This window comes from Eptatretus burgeri, chromosome 4 (assembly GCF_056783735.1).
Source record: "Eptatretus burgeri isolate ZD-2024b chromosome 4, Ebu_testis_v1, whole genome shotgun sequence".
NCBI classification, from domain to species: domain Eukaryota; kingdom Metazoa; phylum Chordata; class Myxini; order Myxiniformes; family Myxinidae; genus Eptatretus; species Eptatretus burgeri.
In genome coordinates this window covers 102,254,326-102,269,560 of record NC_140964.1, presented here as the reverse complement: position 1 = coordinate 102,269,560, position 15,235 = coordinate 102,254,326, and the positions used below count along the sequence as shown (strand labels likewise).

At 39.5% G+C, this 15,235-nt stretch overlaps 1 protein-coding gene across 1 annotated transcript in view; it reads left to right on the top strand.

Moving 5' to 3' along the window:
* LOC147028783 (cadherin-7-like) overlaps positions 1 to 15,235 on the top strand; it is a 293,221-nt gene that overhangs the window by 214,565 nt on the left and 63,421 nt on the right. Inside the window, exons 5-6 of the mRNA XM_085879499.1 lie at positions 10,171 to 10,338; positions 10,571 to 10,758. Of these exons, the coding sequence (XP_085735625.1) occupies positions 10,171 to 10,338; positions 10,571 to 10,758 (356 nt within the window). The remainder of the gene's footprint in view (positions 1 to 10,170; positions 10,339 to 10,570; positions 10,759 to 15,235) is intronic.

Genomic DNA, 15,235 nt, shown 5'->3' with positions numbered 1-15,235 from the left:
TGACTCAGATTCCCAAAGGACTTGATTTTAATACTAAAGAGTGATTGAAATATTGTTTACCGGTATATGAGTTTGTCATTGGTTTGACAGCAAAAATGCAAGATGAGTATAACTCCGAGAATGTTTTGTATAGATATCAAAAATATCACACTTCCTTGATTACTAGAATTAAATAATTTCACTATAAGTCTATTACTTCAATCAAACTTTAGATCCTGATGTATACAGAATTTGCAGTGTTAATAGTTTGGTTTGCACATTCTACCCACCATTATTATAATAATCTAATCCTTCGTGCTCACAGCATTCATACAGCAAAACCTGAACACTCACAGAAGTGAAATGGAATATAGTTTCCTTAATGAATGCTAGTCCATCTACACTATTATTATGTAACACTTGCTTCAGATTTCTCACTGTACTCCACCATGTGCAGTATCATCTCCCTATTAAGAACTAAGGTATGGCTCAAATGTTGCTAAAATGCCTCTCTTTTAAAGTGCTAAGATACTCCATCTTCCAGACACCTTGGTGTGCCCTAAACCATGGCCTTAAATTAATGAACCCTGTTTAAAAGCTGCTTGAATTAACGATAGTCAAGGGCATAGCCAGAGGTCCAAAATCGATGAGGCGAAAAGAGGTGAACTTGGTTGATGTGACGGTGCGCGTAGCGCAGCGTTGCGAGCGCCAACGGCGCGAAGCCATTACGGTGAGGGGTCTGGGGGCCTTGAGCGGCCCCCAGAAGCCAATGCATTTTTAATCCCAGAAACCTATTCTTGGCTAATTTCAATGCTCAAAATTTTAAAATGTTAATGTTCATTTCAACCACATTAATCATGACAATATATATATATATATATATATATATATATATATATATATATATATATATATATATATATATATATATCCATACAGTCAAACAGTAAATTTTGTTTGTGTCAAAACATTTTAGCCCCCATGGTAAGCCCACCCCACACCCTCACCACACCCGACCCCACATGTTCTGTCATCATTCAATCGCAATGACAGAGCCAAGTGCACGAGCTGGTGCCTCATGAGATCAGTGTACTGGGAGGAGGGTTGTTCAGTCACTGTTGGGGTGGATGGGGGGGTATTGTCCTATTTAGGTATTGTGATAGGAGTGGAGATAAGAGTATTCAGAGCACTGTGGGGTAGCTTTGATAGTTTACTCCCCAGGGAGCTCAGATGGCCAGAGAGCTCAGGCCAGATCATATTTCAGGAAATGAGCAACGAGGCAGCTGCCTCGTCTGCCTCAGCCTGGCTACGCCCGAGACAGTATGGCTGAATTTCAGTCAACCAGTCTGTCAGTCAGTATGTTAATGCAACCACATCCAGTATCGGCCAAACCACCTGTTTTTTGTGGAGTTTTCCACCCCAACAGCATGATAATATGAGAACTATTTCATGTCAGAAATCATGCTGGAATGCATCTCCAGCCATCTAGGATCATCCGGCTTCCAGGGCCCTAGGCGGGCCCTGGACCCCGGCCATACAGCTGCGCACGCTTCGCTTGTGGTGATGGTAACCTGCTACTTTTTAATGGTAGCCTCCTACTCCAAAAAATAAGGAAACCCCTGGTAAGTGGAGCACACAGCAGGCTCAGTCCTGTTAGTTTTTAGACGGACCTCGTATATTTATATATGTATATACTTATCTGCTTAAACTTCTTATCAAGCACTTCTTATCTTATCGAGTATATACTTATCGAGTACTTATCTGTTTAAACTTCGCAACAAGTTCGTTTTCCATGTCCGGGTAAAAGGCCTGTCTTCCGCTCCCTATCTTCTTCAAAGCTTTCACACTGAACAATTATTTCCTCATTCTTCATGATGCACATCAAAGTCCTCATGTTAAGTCAGAAATTATTACACGTTTGGTACTGGTTCTTGCAAGAGTTGTAAAATGCGATAATCTCAATCTTCTTTTCATGGGTGGATGATCGATGTTTCACTGCCTTGTCCATTCTGATCGTGATGAAAAACATTGTTTTATGTCCCTTTATCACAAAGGGTCATAAAACACCCTTTTACAGATGTTGTCATGAAACACCCTTTTACAGTCCTTGTCATAAAACACCCTTTTACAGTCCTTGTCATAAAACACCCTTTTACAGTCCTTGTCATAAAAACCCCTTTTTACGGTCCTTGTCAAAACACCCTTTCATTGTCTTAAAACCCACTTTTACGGTACTGGTCGTAAAACACCCTTTTACAGTCCTTGTAAAACACCCTTTTACAGTCCTTGTAAAACGCCCTTTTACAGTCCTTGTAGAACACCCTTTTATTTCCCTTTTCGTGAAACACCCTTTTACAGTCTTTGTCGTGAAACACCATTTATGGTACTTGTTAAGAAAGAAAACACCCTTTTATGGTCCTTGTCGTAAAATACCCTTTTTCAGTCCTTGTTATAAAACACCCTTTCATGGTCCTTGTCGTAAAATACCCTTTTATAGTCCTTGTCAAAACACCCTTTCGCGGTCCTTGTCGTAAAACCCCCTTTTACAGTCCTTGTCGCAAAATACCCTTTTATGGTCCTTGTCGTAAAACACCCTTTTACGGTCCTTGTCGCAAAATACCCTTTTATGGTCCTTGTCGTAAAACACCCTTTTACGGTCCTTGTCGCAAAATACCCTTTTATGGTCCTTGTCGTAAAACACCCTTTTTCATTCCTTGTCCTGAAACACCATTTCTGGTCCTTGTTAAAAAAAGAAAACACCCTTTTATGGTCCTTGTCGTAAAATACCCTTTTATAGTCCTTGTCAAAACACCCTTTCACGGTCCTTGTCGTAAACCCCCTTTTACAGTCCTTGTCGTAAAACACCCTTTTACGGTCCTTGACGTGAAACACCATTTTACAGTCCTTGTCATAAAACACCCTTTTACGGTCCTTGTCGTGAAACACCATTTTACTGTCCTTATCATAAAAACCCCTTTTAAGGTCCTTGTCAAAACACCCTTTCATTGTCTTAAAACCCACTTTTACGGTACACACGCTTTTTCAGTCCTTGTCGTGAAACACCCTTTTATGGTCCTTGTTAAAAAAAAACACCCTTTTATGGTCCTTGTCATAAAACACCCTTTTTCATTCCTTGTCCTGAAACACCATTTCTGGTCCTTGTTAAAAAAAGAAAACACCCTTTTATGGTCCTTGTCGTAAAACACCATTTTACAGTCCTTGTCAGAAAACACACTTTTACAGTCCTTGTGAAAACACCCTTTTACAGTCCTTGTCATAAAACACCCTTTTACAGTCCTTGCAAAACATCCTTTTGCAGTCCTTGTCAGAAAACACCCTTTTATAGTCCTTGTGAAAACACCCTTTTACAGTCCTTGTCATAAAACACCCTTTTACAGTCCTTGTCATAAAACACCCTTTTACAGTCCTTGTAAAACGCCCTTTTACAGTCCTTGTAAAACATTCTTTTACAGTTCTTGTAAAACAACCTTTTACAGTCGTTGTAAAACACCCTTTCAACGTCCTTGTAAAACACCCTTTCACAGTCCTTGTAAAACACCCTTTTACGGTCATTGTCGTGAAACACCCTTTTACTGTCCTTATCATAAAAACCCCTTTTAAGGTCCTTGTCAAAACACCCTTTCATTGTCTTAACATCCACTTTTACGGTACTTGTCGAAAACACCTTTTTACAGTCCTTGTTTTAAAACACCCTTTTGCAGTCCTTGTCGTAAAACACCCTTTTACAGTCCTTGTCAGAAAACACCCTTTTACAGTCCTTGTCATAAAACACCCTTTTACAGTCCTTGTAAAACACCCTTTTACAGTCCTTGTAAAACACCCTTTTTCATTCCTTGTCCTGAAACACCATTTCTGGTCCTTGTTAAAAAAAGAAAACACCCTTTTATGGTCCTTGTCGTAAAACACCATTTTACAGTCCTTGTCAGAAAACACCCTTTTACAGTCCTTGTCAGAAAACACACTTTTACAGTCCTTGTGAAAACGCCCTTTTACAGTCCTTGTCATAAAACACCCTTTTACAGTCCTTGCAAAACTTCCTTTTGCAGTCCTTGTCAGAAAACACCCTTTTATAGTCCTTGTGAAAACACCCTTTTACAGTCCTTGTCATAAAACACCCTTTTACAGTCCTTGTCATAAAACACCCTTTTACAGTCCTTGTAAAACGCCCTTTTGCAGTCCTTGTAAAACATTCTTTTACAGTTCTTGTAAAACAACCTTTTACAGTCGTTGTAAAACACCCTTTCAACGTCCTTGTAAAACACCCTTTCACAGTCCGTGTAAAACACCCTTTTACGGTCATTGTCGTGAAACACCCTTTTACTGTCCTTATCATAAAAACCCCTTTTAAGGTCCTTGTCAAAACACCCTTTCATTGTCTTAACATCCACTTTTACAGTACTTGTCGTAAAACACCTTTTTACAGTCCTTGTTTTAAAACACCCTTTTGCAGTCCTTGTCGTAAAACACCCTTTTGCAGTCCTTGTCAGAAAGCACCCTTTTATAGTCCTTGTGAAAACACCCTTTTACAGTCCTTGTCATAAAACACCCTTTTACAGTCCTTGTCATAAAACACCCTTTTACAGTCCTTGTAAAACGCCCTTTCACAGTCCTTGTAAAACACCCTTTTACTTCCCTTTTCGTGAAACACCCTTTTACAGTCCTTGTCATAAAACACCCTTTTACAGTCCTTGTAAAACACCCTTTTACAGTCCTTGTAAAACATTCTTTTACAGTTCTTGTAAAACACCCTTTTACAGTCCTTGTAAAACATCCTTTTACAGTTCTTGTAAAACAACCTTTTACAGTCGTTGTAAAACACCCTTTCACCGTCCTTGTAAAACACCCTTTCACAGTCCTTGTAAAACACCCTTTTACTGTCCTTATCATAAAAACCCCTTTTAAGGTCCTTGTCAAAACACCCTTTCATTGTCTTAACATCCACTTTTACGGTACTTGTCGTAAAACACCTTTTTACAGTCCTTGTTTTAAAACACCCTTTTGCAGTCCTTGTCGTAAAACACCCTTTTACAGTCCTTGTCAGAAAACACCCTTTTACAGACCTTGTCATAAAACACCCTTTTACAGTCCTTGTAAAACACCCTTTTACAGTCCTTGTAAAACGCCCTTTTACAGTCCTGGTAAAACACCATTTTACTTCCCTTTTCGTGAAACACCCTTTTACAGTCCTTGTAAAACACCCTTTTACAGTCCTTGTAAAACACCCTTTTTCATTCCTTGTCCTGAAACACCATTTCTGGTCCTTGTTAAAAAAAGAAAACACCCTTTTACAGTCCTTGTGAAAACACCCTTTTACAGTCCTTGTCATAAAACACCCTTTTACAGTCCTTGCAAAACACCCTTTTGCAGTCCTTGTCAGAAAACACCCTTTTATAGTCCTTGTGAAAACACCCTTTTACAGTCCTTGTCATAAAACACCCTTTTACAGTCCTTGTCATAAAACACCCTTTTACAGTCCTTGTAAAACGCCCTTTTACAGTCCTTGTAAAACACCCTTTTACTTCCCTTTTCGTGAAACACCCTTTTATAGTCCTTGTCATAAAACACCCTTTTACAGTCCTTGTAAAACACTCTTTTACAGTCCTTGTAAAACATTATTTTACAGTTCTTGTAAAACACCCTTTTACAGTCCTTGTAAAACATCCTTTTACAGTTCTTGTAAAACAACCTTTTACAGTCGTTGTAAAACACCCTTTCACCGTCCTTGTAAAACACCCTTTCACAGTCCTTGTAAAACACCCTTTTACGGTCATTGTCATGAAACACCCTTTTACTGTCCTTGTCATAAAAACCCCTTTTAAGGTCCTTGTCAAAACACCCTTTCATTGTCTTAACATCCACTTTTACGGTACTTGTCGAAAACACCTTTTTACAGTCCTTGTTTTAAAACACCCTTTTACAGTCCTTGTCAGAAAACACCCTTTTACAGACCTTGTCATAAAACACCCTTTTACAGTCCTTGTCATAAAACACCCTTTTACAGTCCTTGTAAAACACCCTTTTACAGTCCTTGTAAAACACCCTTTTACAGTCCTTGTAAAACACCCTTTTTCAGTCCTTGTAAAACAACCTTTTACAGTCCTTGTTTAGCACCCTTTTACTGCCCTTTTTGTAAAACACCCTTTTACAGTCCTTATTGAAAAACATCCTTTTACAGTCCTTGTCGTAAAACACCCTTTTACAGTCCTTATTGTAAAACACCCTTTTACTGCCCTTTTTGTAAAACACCCTTTTACAGTCCTTATTGAAAAACATCCTTTTACAGTCCTTGTCGTAAAACACCCTTTTACAGTCCTTATTGTAAAACACCCTTTTACAGGCCTTATTGTGAAACATACTTTTACAGTCCTTATTGTAAAACCCCCTTTTGCAATCCTTATTGTAAAACATCCTTTTACAGTCCTTGTCGTAAAACACCCTTTTACGACCCTTGTCATAAAACGTTGTTTTGAGCATACAACTCTTGTAAGTACCAGTCCCAGATATGTAAGAAATTCTGTCACAGCTAGAAGAGTCTGAGAAGGTAGCACATGTTGAAGATATTGTTGCAGTATGTGAAGGCCCTGTCACACCTTGACGATTTAGCCAGCGTATGCCGACGTATGAAAAATTTGTCTAAAACGCTGGCACACGTCGAATACGTATGGGTAAGTTTTGTATACGTTAAGAGCACGCTGGCATACGTTGTAGTATGCTGGCATACGTCGTAGTACGCCGAGCTGTTAGACAAATTTTCCATGCTTGAAATTTTTCGACGTATGCCAGCGTATGACTCACACGTTCTGCATACACTGGCCATAAGTTGTAGGCATGTTACGCGATCGTTGAACCATCGACACTTGTTGCTTGTAAGTTACTCATAAGTCGAAACACGTCGAGGTAATGTTTAGCATACCCGAAACTTATTTCTAACCTATAAGTAACGTGTTTTAGGCACGTTATGCGATCGTCGACACACGTTACTTGTAAGTTATTCATAACTCGAAACACGTCGAGGTAATGGTTCGCGTCAGTGTTCCAGACTCCCTGGTTTTGTTTTTTTTTGTTTGTTTGTTTGTTTTTTGTTTTTTTTTCTTCGGTATGACGGTGATGTTGGCACTTCGATATCTAGTGCGATTATAATGTAATATAATTAATAGGCTGTCGCTCAAAGATTTAAATCATAACCGCACTAGAAATCAAAGTGTCAACATCACTGTCATACCGAAGAAAAAGAAGAAAATAAAAAACCAGGGAGTCTGGAACACCGACGCTAACCATTACCTCGACGTGTTTCGACTTATGAGTAACTTAAAGTAACGTTTGTCGACGTGTGTCAATGATCGCGTAACGTGCCTTCAACTTATGGCCAGCGTATTCAGAACGTGCTTCATACGCTGGCATACATCGAAAAATTTTCAACATGCTGAAAATTTGTCGACGTACTCGGCATACTACGACGTATGCCAGCGTGCTTCAGCGTGCTCTTAGCGTATACAAAACTTACCCATAACGTATTCGACGTGTGCCAGCGTATTCGGCAAATTTTTCATACGTCGGCATACGCTGGCTAAAACGTCAAGGTGTGACAGCGGCTTGACACTTCAATGTCTATTACGGTTATGATTTGAATCGTTGAGCCGCAGCCTTTTAATAGCCTATGCCACGTGATCGTCTGCGATACGCTGCTGCGCGCTATGCATAAGTTAGACTATCGTTGGGCATAGGTTGTGAACACCGACAACACGCTCAGCATTCGTTGATATAAGTTATCTATATGTTATCGAAACGTTCTGTGTACATTACTAATACGTTATGCATACATCCAACTCGTTATGAATACGTCCAAAACTGGAAAAAAACATCAATAGTTCAGCGTACGCCAGCGTTTTACATACATTTTGATACCTTGCCATATGCTGGCTAAAATGTCAAGGTGTGACAGGTCCCTGAGTAGGGTGTGGCTACACAAGGATGGAGGTATTGACCATGGCCACAGATTATGCTCTTCACCTCGGGAAGTGTCAGAAAGATAGCAAGTGCCATGCAGTGGTTCTGCAACTTCATGGGCATATGGCCTGAGCTACACGTGGTGAAACCATCAAGTTTGTCTGAGCTGTGCATGGTAAACCCATCATGTTTATCTGAGCTGTGCATGGTAAAACCATCAAGTTTATCTGAGTTGTTAGAGCACATTGTGCATCAGAAGAATTAGTAACAAACTACTTCAAAGAGCAGGACCATATTCTAACCAAATACAATTGAAAGGACAAACCACAGCTTATTTATAATGTAGATGAGAAGGGCATCAATACAGAATACAAGCTGCCTAATGTTGCAGGTAGAAGATATCAACCACAAGCTGTTATGGCTGAAAGAAGCAAGACAGTTACCATTAGTGGAGTGGTTAATGTGCAGGGAAAATCAGATATCACATTTCTTTGTTTTTCCTGGACATTGAATGGTGCCAGACTAAATGCAGGGGAAAACTTTTGGTGCTAATGGAATTCTGACACAGACAGGATGGTCAAATTCCTAGGTTTTTCGACACGATCTACATGCAGGATCATTTATTAAAATATAGACAATGTCGGGATGCTTCGGACACAATGCTTGTCCTGTATGATGGTCACGGAAGCCACATAGCTATTGACCTGATCAACTGGGCCAAGGAAAACAATATTGTGCCTTTCATTCGTCCATTGGTTTGTTCCTATATCTATCAGCCTCTGGATGTCGGACGTTTTGGGCCCCTTCAGCTGAAGTATAACTAGGAATGTTTGTCTTTTACATGTGCCAATCATCGTAGAGCAACTAGGTATGACGTGTGTGGATTGGGTTCTAAAATGTACACAGATGAGGCACAATAGGGTAGCCCTGCGGGATTGTTTTCATGATGTATAATATGGAGACAAATTTCCATCGATCACAGTCCTACTCCATATTGGATGCACCCTCCCTGTAGGCTCCTGTGAGGGTGAACGCTAATTTTCTTGCCTGTGGCGCCTGAAGACCTACCTAAGAGATGCCATGGGAGAAAGTCAGATGGCATCTCTGGCCCTCATGAACATGCACCATGGCTTCAACATATCCCTTCATGAAGTGGAACATTTTTATTCGGAAACACAAGCACCATCTTTTCCAAAATAGCATCATTTATGAGTAATAAAATAATTCACATTCCAACCGTCCTATCTGATCTCTTTTGTGGGGAGAACCCCTTGCCATAAGCTTCCCAACCTCGGCGCATTGCGGTTCCGGGCTTCGCCCAGCACACAGTCGGTCAATGCCATCACTTCACACCACAGGTGTGCACAGGCCTATTTCGGGCAAGTCCAGGTTTTCCACTTTGGCCCATTAGTCATCGCAAATCTGCTGTACTGTTGCGCCAGGGAATAATGCAACAAACTGCAGAAAACTTCCAAGAACGCAGGAAATGCTGTTTCTGATGATCAATTTCTCAAAACTTCCTGGGGAAGGACCCCCAAACCCTGACCCCACCCCCTCTCGCTCAACACTATGACCTGGTGCACCCCCCCCCCCCCCCCACATCTGGAAATTCCTGGATCCACTCCTGAATAGAGTGCAAAAACATTTGGAGTGTGGTTTTTTTTAATGAGCAATTCGAATTGTGCCAGCTCCTTTTGTAGTAGTGTCTGACTACACCATATGTTTATTTCCTCTTGTATAACAAACATAGTACAAGTTATTAAGGGCATACAATATAAAGCCATTTGCAAAATATACCGAATCAAAGTCCACCTACAATAGCCTACCTTCCTACTCCTATTGAAAGTACACCTCGGATCCTGTTTTAAATACATCAGTTTATTTGCAGCTTCAATATGCCCGTATTACCAAAAAGCATGTGGCATGTTTCTTTCTTCCTCAAAGTTAATTGGCTTTTTATGCAAATCCTGTGCTCATGAAAGAGCAAGGTGAGAGACACCGACAGTGGCGTGGAGGAGAAACAACCAGACATCAACAAACAGGTGGATGTGCTCATAGGAAAAGAGGAGAGCTTATAGAGAAAAACAATGATATAATTTGATTGCAGGAGAGGTAGGTGAGGGGAAGATTAACAGGGAATATGATGGCAATGTAGCCCCACATGTAAAAATTGGGATTACACTGTAGCATTAATTTAAGGTTTTTGTTTCGACTTCCCAACAGGCGAGCTGCGAACAGCCTTGCTGGCTCTAGACCGTGAGGTGAAGTCAGAACACAAGGTGGTAGTCCAGGCAAAAGATATGGAGGGTCTCATGGGTGGTCTTACTGGCACCATGACTGTGTCAGTCACGCTTACTGACGTCAATGATAACACTCCAGCTTTTCCCAAAGGTAACATTACCATATTTAATTATTTCTTTCTTTCTTTCATTTCGCATTTACTGCATTAATTGGATATATTTCATTGTCCTCGTCTTTATTTCGGTTTTTTGTTTTATTTTGTTTTTCATCATTCCATTTTTTTTCCACTGCACATTGAACTGATACATAAGACAAAGACCATACAAAACTTTGTCACCTTGACTTGCTGACAAGTTGTCTTACCTTTAAAATCCCTCTACAGAGTCTTTTACATTTTCGGTAAGTGAATTGACACCTGTGGGCACAGAGATTGGGCGGGTACATGCACTGGATGCAGACGTGGGAGAGAACGCTGACGTTTCATACACGTTGGTGAAAAGTGATGCCCCTGGCTACTTTGGCATAACTACAGAACTAACTTCACAAGATGGACTGATCACTCTACTACAGGTAAGCACAATGTCTTGAATTTTGTTGTGGTGGATTTTTTTTAAATTGTTGTGATTATAATGATGATTGCCTCATTTCCATGATAATGGGTTGGAAACCCAGCTATTGTTGATCCTGCATTTTCATGTTAATTTCGCCAACCTGCATCTGCTTGCAATTCAAGCTGGGTTCATTTATTTTTGAACTATTACCCAAAGTGGGTCAAAGCAGGATGAGTGGAAGTATGTCACAACACTGACTAATTAATTGATGAGTTAAATATTATTTTGCTTAGATTTGATTTGAATCATCCACATGAAACAGCAAGCCAATAAGTAGCTTGAATCTCAATGATCTCGATGTTAAGTACACATCTCATATTCTTAGCCTTTTGCAACCCCTCTCTACTCGGGTGCTTTCCTTATCTTGTAAATATTTTCATCTGTTGATGTGTTTGCTTGTGCGTTTGTGCATTTGTGCATCTGAACATTATTCTTTCACGGCCGAACTGTAGCACCGAAAGGCCCCAAATTTTGGGTGTAACAGAATCTGGACAAAGTTGTAATCTACCACACATTGGTGTTGACATTTGTTTTGAGGCCACCAAAGGCCGCTATAAAGTGTATATTGGGATGTGGGGTCAGGCAGTGCTGCCTTTGATCCACAAACAGAAGGTAACCACCATGAGGCTAATAACTCTCATAACTTTTCAAACTTTGATATGACCCCAAAGGCCCACCCCAGGCAGTACCAGTGTTTTCATATTCTCATATTCCTTTTTTATTAGCAATAAGTTCTAAATAATTGTGAGGATTGTTGAAAAGCAAAGCAATGGCATCCACCCCATCAGTTTTGCCGCAAGGTTTGTCGGGAAAGAAACACCCACATCCATCAAAAAATTGTATTGCGTGGAAACCGGAGCTTTTTCCTCAAATTTGGTCAACTGTTTGCGACTGAACAATCAAATTTGCGGGACAACCCAGATCTTCTCGAACCCAGGTTGAGTGGTGCATGGAAATGGGTGGGGCCCGTGTTCTCTCTTTTCTATTCATCAATGGGTCTTCATCTCCAGTATAAACTTTCTCTGACCATAACTTTTCCATCGCAACACCAATCTTAATATAACTTTCGAAGTCTAATTGAACATCTTGGCCACTTTAATTGCAGGCACATTTCCATTTCTAATTTTCTGCCTTTTGTGGTGCAATACTGTATTTTGTAGGCACTTTAATTATTCATACAAATTACAGACTATTACATTATCTGTATAAAACTGTTAAAGGATTGTTGAAAAGCAAAGCAATGGCATCCACTGTTTATTTGAAGCGCTGTTCCGCGATCGACTCTTCTCAAAAAATCAGATGGGAATGCAATTCAAGGAGAAGCAATCAAAGACCATCAACCTCTTTTGGGAAAAAATTACACCACTGTCACACCACTCTTACATTAACTTGGATTTTTTAATACAAAAAACTCTTATAAGTGTGGGTGTTCATTATATAGTATAAGTGAGCACCTTCACAGAAGGGCATGCACTTTGGTTGATGGGATTTATATGACCATGCAGTTAACAGTCACAGACCCACTTTCTCAAACCCGTTGGGTGGTTTTTCAATTGCTAGCCATACTTGGACAGGTTTATCTACAGTGAATGCACTTTATTACATTGCAGGAGCAAAGCTCACAATGAGCTAACCCAGTATTTTATATTTAATCATATTCCAACTTCAAAGCAGAAAATGTTTATCACTTTGTGGGGCAACAAAGACTGAGGTGTACTTTGATTGTTTAGTTAGTAGATTTTTTATGTCACCATTTTCATTGCCAATCTTTCATTCTACAATAATTTCTCTTGGAATTTATGGAGTCATCTTCATGAAAATTAAAATGGTGCTCATGTCTCCATTTTGTACAGGATTATACTGTTTCACAACAAATGCTGAGTTCGAAAAACTTTCCTTCTATGATAGTCCTTCGACTAAAATATATAACAGGATTGCCTGGACAGCTCAAAAGGATTAAAACTTATGAATATAAAAACGTGATGAGTCAATGTGAGCTTCCATAATACACAAGCATTTGGGTCTTAGGGGACACACTGTAAAAATGTTGATCTTGGATAGGTTCAAGGAAAGTACAGAGTCTGTTGGATCAAAGCATGATCTTCTCAAAGAATTAGATGGAAATGCAATTCCAGGAGAACCAAAGACCATCAACCTCTTTTGAGGCATTCATTGCATTGTATAATGAGCAAGTTTCAAAGGGTTGGACAAAGGAATTTAACTAATCATCGAAATTGAAAAAATGGCTTTCATGTTAACTTCTATTATACCTATCTGATCATTTCCATCAAAAGGAAGGAGAGAGATGAAAAACGTTTTTTGAATTGGCATACAGTGAGTCCTCGTTTATCGCAAGGGTTTCCGCTCCTGAAAACCTTTGTGATATGCTAGATTGCGATATGTGCAATATATTTTCCAATTAGAAGGGCACTCGGTAGAGCACATATCTCCCCCACATAATTCCTGATCCACGAGAACATATCGGGCCCGATACATTTTTGAGATATTGTGCTATATATTAATTTAGCTGTCTCTCAATGGTGAAGAATAACTTTAAAAATTATCGGATCCGGATTCGGATCTTCACCAAAAAGTAAATCAATTCTTTCTTGTCACAAACCCAATGCGTCCACCAAGTTTCATCCAAATCTGTCCACTAATTTTTGAGATATCATGCTATATATCATTTTTGGCCCTTTCTCTCAATTGTGAAGAATCACTGAAAACATTTTTTGAGGGTCATCTCGTGATAAAATGGTCCACACCACAAAAAATTATAGGAGGCATAGTCAGATCCGGATTCAGATCTTCACCAAAATCGAATCAATTCGGCCTTGTCACACACCGAAACTGTCCACAAAATTTAATCTGGATGCGTCCACAACTTTTTTGAGATATCCTGTACACAAACAAACAAATGAAATTGCTCCTTGAGCAAGGATTGCTGGAATAACTTTGTCATATCTCCATGATCTCTGAAAAAACAAAACCCTGGAAATCAATTTAGTTCTTATAAGTCGATAGTGCTACTGTTTAATGAGTTATAGCACTTAGTTTGGTACTGATCATAACTTGGAAGTCAATCGGACTTGAAATGGCGTTTTTATCGCAATTTGAATGTTTTGACCCAACCCCCCTGACATTTGACCCCCGACCGTGAAGAAGGGTGTTGGTGTGACACCCCAACGAGACATACGGTTGGATGCAGTATTGGAAGATGCACATTTTGGATTTGGTTTGAAGTCGATACGACCATTTTGGCAGACGTTATTGTGAAAATAAGAATTTCGGTTTTTCGGTGACCCTGACCTTGACCTTTGCCCTCGATTCACCAAAAACGACAAGTGTCTCAGTTGGACCATGGCCGACGTCTGTACCCAGTTTGGTCATGATCACTGAAACGGTGTGGCTGCTATAGGGTAAACAAACACACAAACAAACAGACACAGAATGACACACACAACCGACCAACATAATTGCCGAAATCCGAAGGATTCCGGCAATTAACAAACAGACAGAAAGGGGTTAAAACATGTCTTCCTTCACCTTCGGTGGTGGAGGTAATAAGAACCAATGTATTAAGGAGGCATGCATTCCTTTCTGGGAATTGTGAGGATATTTAGGGTGTTTTTCATTCATAAACATTTATACATTGATAAAAAATAACATGAAATACGTTGTTCCTCGATCATAAACTGACATTTCTAAACAAACTGACAGACAGACGGACGGACTTGAATCAATTGCTTAACCCCAATTTTTGCTTCACGTGCATGGGGTAAACACCAAAAAAGAAATCACTTAATCACACTCTCTTCCTGGGTCTGGGGTGACTATCAGTTTTGTGGTTTGAAAAAAACAGCTGGGTTTGAATTTTTATTATGACAGACAGCATTGCAAAAAAGTGAAACATGTTGTGAAAATCAAATACTTTGTGATCAATCAAATGTGAAAAAAGCTATAAAAATTGAATTGCAATAAGTGGAAACTGTGAGAAGCGAAATTGTCATAAATGAGGACTTAGTGTATTTGCTTTCCATAATTAATCAATGATATCTGAGAATAGCACATGGAATGTTATATATTATCGAGATTCCTGGAAGTGTGAAGGATTCCACCTGGTGTATTTGTCGATTAATTGTATCAGAATAAGGTGGAACTTTAAAAAAAAAAAAACCTTCTTGTAAAATCGAGTAGTGGGTAGACAGTGAAGGCTAAAATGAGACATATTTCCTTTGATCAACTCCTGTTATTCAAGACAAAAGAACATAAAGGCTCTGTTTGAAAGCTTAGTGGTGAAGTCAATGAAAACCTCATTAGGTTGGCCATCCAAGCTAAAAGAATAATTAACTTAATATTGATTCCTGCTATAATTTTACGAGTGCATAGAAAAACAGTACAGCACAAATAATATTGTTTTTGCACAGGGAGCATCT